Source organism: Scyliorhinus canicula, chromosome 14, assembly GCF_902713615.1.
Source record: "Scyliorhinus canicula chromosome 14, sScyCan1.1, whole genome shotgun sequence".
Taxonomy (NCBI): domain Eukaryota; kingdom Metazoa; phylum Chordata; class Chondrichthyes; order Carcharhiniformes; family Scyliorhinidae; genus Scyliorhinus; species Scyliorhinus canicula.
Window position 1 is genome coordinate 59,903,641 of NC_052159.1, and position 6,000 is coordinate 59,909,640.

The 6,000-nt window shown below is 41.8% G+C and overlaps 1 protein-coding gene across 4 annotated transcripts in view; it reads left to right on the forward strand.

The window, feature by feature from the left end:
* poglut3 (protein O-glucosyltransferase 3) overlaps positions 1–5,032 on the forward strand; it is a 29,734-nt gene extending 24,702 nt beyond the window's left edge. For all 4 annotated transcript variants that reach the window (XM_038818302.1, XM_038818303.1, XM_038818301.1 and 1 more), the window contains one exon: positions 4,077–5,032. In XM_038818302.1, coding sequence (XP_038674230.1) covers positions 4,077–4,202 — 126 coding nt within the window. In that variant the 3' untranslated portion in view covers positions 4,203–5,032. The remainder of the gene's footprint in view (positions 1–4,076) is intronic.
* Positions 5,033–6,000: the final 968 nt, after the last annotated feature.

The window sequence follows — 6,000 nt, forward strand, 5'->3', positions numbered from 1 at the left end:
TCACTCTTGCCCAGGTTCAACTTGTACCCCAAGAAATCCCCAAATTCACTAAGAATCCTCATCACCTCCGGCATCCCCCCCCCACCGGGTCCGCCACATACAGCAACAGGTCGTCCGCGTACAACGACACTCGATGCTCCTCCCCACCCCGCACCAGGCCCCTCCAGTTCCCTGACTCCCTCAGTGCCATGGCCAGGGGCTCAATTGCCAGCGCGAAGAGCAAGGGGGACAGGGGGCACCCCTGTCTCGTCCCTCGGTACAGCCGAAAGTACTCCGACCTCCTCCTATTTGTGGCTACACTCGCCATCGGGGCCTCGTAGAGCAGCCTCACCCACCAGATAAACCCCTCCCCAAACCCAAACCTCTCCAACACCTCCCACAAATACTCCCACTCAACCCTATCGAAGGCCTTCTCCGCATCTAATGCCACCACTATCTCCGCCTCCCCTTCCACAGCCGGCATCATAATAACATTGAGGAGCCTTCGTACGTTTGTGTTCAGCTGCCTTCCCTTCACAAACCCCGTCTGGTCCTCGTGAATGACCCCGGGCACGCAATCCTCAATTCTAGTGGCCAGGATCTTTGCCAGCAGTTTAGCGTCGGCGTTCAGCAGCGAAATCGGCCTATATGATCCGCACTGCAGAGGGTCCTTGTCCCGCTTCAGGATCAAGGAAATCAGCGCCCGTGACATAGTTGGGGGCAAAGCCCCCCCCCCCTCCCTTGCCTCATTAAAGGTCCGGACCAACAGGGGGCCCAACAGGTCCACATACCTTTTATAGAATTCCGCCGGAAACCCGTCCGGCCCCAGCGCCTTGCAGCACATTCATTTTAACCGCCTGTACCCGACCCGCCAGTGACCGAGGGAGACCACCCCACCTTGCCAGATCAGTGTGATGTCCATTATGTATTTTTTTTTTATTGCAAACTGCGGGGTTATTTTCTCTCTATCCAGTTTCTGCACAAAAATTAAAAACCTATTGATTATCTTTAAATTATACTCATTTCTACGTACTAACAACTTTCCAATTTTCTCATTTGGTTGTGTAATGGTGAGGGGAGATTTGCATTGGAATTTGTATGAATTTGCCCCATGTCTTGCGTTGGATTGACCTGGAAGCCAAGAAACATCATTCTGTGCCGAGAAAGAGATGAAGATGTATTAACATGATCCGCACTTGGTACATTTATACTTCCAGTGGCAAGGTGAAGCTTCTACTGAAGCTAAATAGATTCTAAATTGAAAAATAATCTATTATGACAAATGTATTTTGCCAGTAAGGAATATTGTTGCTAAAGGATGGGCAAATACTGTAAACTAGGATATTATTAAAGTATAAAAGCAAATTAATGCGGATGCTAGAATCTGAAACCAAAGAGAAAATGCTGGAAAATCTCAGCAAGTCTGGCAGCATCTGGAGGGAGAGAAAAGAGCTAACGTTTCGAGTCCAGATGACCCTTTGTCAAAGCATTATTAGAGTACATTGTCAGACCAATGATGAAAATTGCCTATAAACAAGTTACTGTTAATACTCACGACTTGCACTTCTGCAAAAATTAGAGTTGTTAGATGTAGGTTTGGTTGCGAAAACCTGAGGTGTGAATCAACATTCCTTTTGAAAAACTTTTGCATTTATTATCTCGTTGGCAGAAATGGATGAGGTGTTTCTCCATGATGAAAAAAGCCTTTCTTTTATTTAGAGATAATTTGAGGAGTGAGTGATTTTATTGAGTGATTTGCTAAGTGGGTTCTTTCCTCTATTTTCCTTTTCTGTGTTCGCCCTGGTGGTGAACCAATGAGATGGACAAAACTGACAGGTCAAACATAAAAGTTTTAAAAGAAAAGACTAAATTTCATAACCTTCAGTCCTTCCAACGGCATGAAGAACCTTATGAAGTGTAATGTAGGAAGTGTAGCACCCAAATTGCACACAGACAAGGCCTCGCAAACAGAAAATGTGTTTATGGCCAGATCATCTGTTCTGGTGATGGTTTCTTTTTATAAATTTAGATTACCCAATTATTTTTTCCAATTAAGGGGCAATTTAGTGTGGCCAATCCACCTACTCTACGCATTTTTGGGTTGTGGGGGTGAAACCCACGCAGACACGGGGAGAATGTGCAAACTCCACACGGACAGTGACCCAGAGCTGGGATCGAACCTGGGACCTCAGTGCCGTGAGGCAGCTGTGCTAACCACTAGGCCACCGTGCTGCCCTGTTCTGGTGATGTTAATTGTCCTGGTCAATGTTCATCCCTCAAAGAGGAGAAATCTTTTGCTCCTTAAAATTACACCGTGGAATCTTTTATGTCTATCTGAGAGAGCAGATTGTTTAACGAGTCATTCAAAAGACGGCAATTGTGACAGCACCGCATTCCCTCAGTAATGCACTGGAATCTTTGTGCTCATGTTTCTGGAGTGGGGAGGTCTGATTCCGCGGCGAGACTGCTACCCACTGAGCCATGCTGGCACAGTAAAGAGAATGTCGTTATACAGATTATTATAATGATGCAGGAGTTCTCCTTTGATCATAAACTCAGTTTCCGGGCAGCACGGTGGCGCAATGGTTAGCATTGCTGCCTCACGGCGCCGAGGTCCCAGGTTCGATCCTGGCTCTGGGTCACTGTCCATGTGGAGTTTGCACATTCTCCCCATGTTTGTGTGGGTTTCGCCTCCACAACCCAAAGATGTGCAGGATAGGTGGATTGGCCACGCTAAATTGCCCCTTAATTGGAAAAAATTAATTGGGTACTCTAAATTTTTTTTAAAACTCAGTTTCCAAAGTCACTGATCACACAAAAAGCTGAGGTTCAGAAAAGCTGAAATTGCAGGAACACTCAGCAGGTCAGACAGTCTCAATGGGGAGAACAGCTACTTCAGTTGTGAGCCCATCATCAGAACAGGATGATTATTACAGATAAACATACTGAATGTTTTGAGCATCTTCTGTTTTTCTTCCAATTTTATTGCAATTTTTATTTCAAAATCTGATATTTTTTGTGGGGGAAGGATGGTTTTGTTTCTGAGCTGTGTGAATCCTGTACTGGATTCACATTTAGCAAAAAACATATTTTTCTCCAAATGCTATGACATGGGATATAACTTTGCAAATAATGATTTTTATTTGTATAAACTGCACTTTTAGATTGTTAATGGTGTAACTAATATTTCTGTAATTCTTTGAGCTAATAGGAAAATAAAAGAGAATGCACATCATTTAACTAGTTTGATATGACATGGAAGTAGGATTCTTAATTGTTGCCAGTAAAGCTTTGGATTAACTGATTCCTAACCCCATCCAATGATTTAAGTTGCTGTTTTGTGTAAGCTTTAGGAAGTGGAAGTTTATTCCCTTTGTTACCAAGTGCTTTTTAACATTAAAAAAAAAATAAATTTAGATTACCCAATTCTTTATTTCCCAATTAAGGGGCAATATACTGCGGCCAATCCACCTACCTGCACATCTTTTTGGGTTGTGGAGGTGAGACCCACGCAAACATCTGGAGAATGTGCAAACTCCACACGGACTGAGGGCCGGGATCGAACCTGAGTCCTCGTCGCCTTGGGGCAGCAGTGCTAACCACTGCACCACCGTGCTGCCCCTCCTAAGTGTTGTTTTTAACGTGATTCTCTGTTTTTCACAGACTGCCAACCATTCAAATATTTGTTTGACAATGTTGACCAGTCACCATGGTCACAGATTATGTTGTGCTTTCATCAGTGGTCTGTTTAATGTTCTTCAAAAAGTTAATATGTCAGATTGATCAAAATCGCAACACTATCCCTGCCGGTCAGAAATTACCCATTTATCAACAAAATGATCAGAACTTACAATTCCGAAACTTGATAGAAATTGAAATATGATATGCTGTTTTTCCACTTGTAATAAATCCCTCCATCTAGAGTAGCACACCATTGATCCTGATAAATGTATTTGTACTGTCTTGTCACCACCTGTCATTGGAAAGTAATTAACCTTGCTGGATATTATCCTCTATTGGATATGAATATTATAACTGCAATGTTGATCTGGTAGCAATTCTTCTAATTCAAATTATTTTTCATTTTTACTGTTTAGGAGTATGCCAAAAGGCAGACTACTAAGCCAGAAATTCGAGAGGGAATGGAACATGTTCTTCAGCCAACTGACAATGAATCCTTTTGTAACTGCAAGAGAAAGGCCAATATAAAGGAAGAACTTTAATTGTAATCAATGTCGATGCCTCCGTTAATTTTGTATACATTACTTGAAAAATCCCTCTTTCTTTCTTAGACTGTTTCTAGAAAGGGCCTGAATAGACACTTAGACGTGAACTCTAATGTCATTTTCAGTAGCTATTATTCACCACCTCTAAACCTAATGCTGCTTTTGTGTATCATGTTAATTCTACACACATGGTGTCAAACTGCCAATATGAAATGTGAAATTAGAAGCTGAACTTGTAGCAGGAGTGATATGCTGAAGTCGGTAACTTGGAATTAGTTTGTAGTCGTTACTTGAAAATAGTTCAAGCTGTAATTTGCAATTCAAAACACAGCAAATGTATTTCATCTGGATTTATTTGTCAATAAGCATGATGCAAAGTGTTGTGTCTATCAGGGCTCACCTCACTTGATCCTAGAATCAGATTTGTATTTATTACGGAACAGTTTTCAAAACCAATTTACTTCAACATAGGCTTGCTGCATATATAGATATACTGGATTCTTTAAAACGTCTTTTGTAAAATACAATTCTAATATACTTTCACCAGATATATATTAAATAGTCATAACAATTGTGCTGAAACTTGCAAGAAATACCGAACTGTACGTTTGTAAAGTAACTATCTGTAGTGTAAAGAACTGATTTGGGGAGATAAGCATGAGTTATGATCCAACGGTTGGCGATATCTCTGGTGCAATGTGGTTCATTTATTTCTCAAGTACAGATTTTCAATCCCAAACCGTTCACCTTTAGGGAAGGAAATAATTAAGGAATTGGAGATCATATAGACTGAAAAATATCTTGACCATAAATGATTCATGACAAACTGGTTCTATCTTTAAAGAAGAGTGCTTGCCCATGTATTCTTGGATTCACTGAGACTGATATCTGAACACTTGACGTATCTAACATGTTCTGTAACCACATCCTGTCCTAAATAGTTAATATCTCAATTCCTCGCCATGTACCAAAAATGTGGAGAGATGAGCTATCCATCCCTTAGGTTTTACATGCGCACATATTGATTTGTTTATGTACAATAAATAACAACTAGTATGGTTACAGCTAGCAAGCTATCCAACAGGTAGCAGCAAATGGGACAAATCCATACCACAAGTCCTGAATTTTTTATATCTTTCGTGGGGTCTGAGCTTCACTGGCGCGGCCAGTTTATTGCTTACTCTTATTGCCCTTTAGAAGATGGTGGTGAGCCACCTTCTTGAACTGCTGCAGTATCTCCGGTGTAGGGAGTTCCAGGATTTTGACCCAGCAACAGTGAAGAAACTTGCAAGAAATACCGAACTGTATGTTTGTAAAGTAACTATCTGTAGTGTAAAGAACTGATTTGGGGAGATAAGCATGAGTTATGATCCAACGGTTGGCGATATCTCTGGTGCAATGTGGTTCATTTATTTCTCAAGTACAGATTTTCGATCCCAAACCGTTCATCTTTTAGGGAAGGAACATACTGCAACATTTCCAACTCAAAATGGCATGTGGTTTGGAGGCAAACTTGTGGTGGTTCCCATGTGTCTGCTACCCTGACCTGGTAGAAATTCATGTTTGGAAGGTACAGTTGAAGGATCCTTGTAAATGGTACACACTGCTGCCACTGTGCGTCATTGTTGGAGGGAGTGAATGTTTGAAAGTGGTGGATTGGGAGCCAATCATCAAGCTGCTTCTTCAGGTTTGTGTGGAGCTTTGTGAGTGTCGTTCCCATACTCATCCAGGCAAGTGGAGAGCATTCCATCATATCCCTGACTTCTACCTTGTGGATGGTGGACAAGCTTTGGAA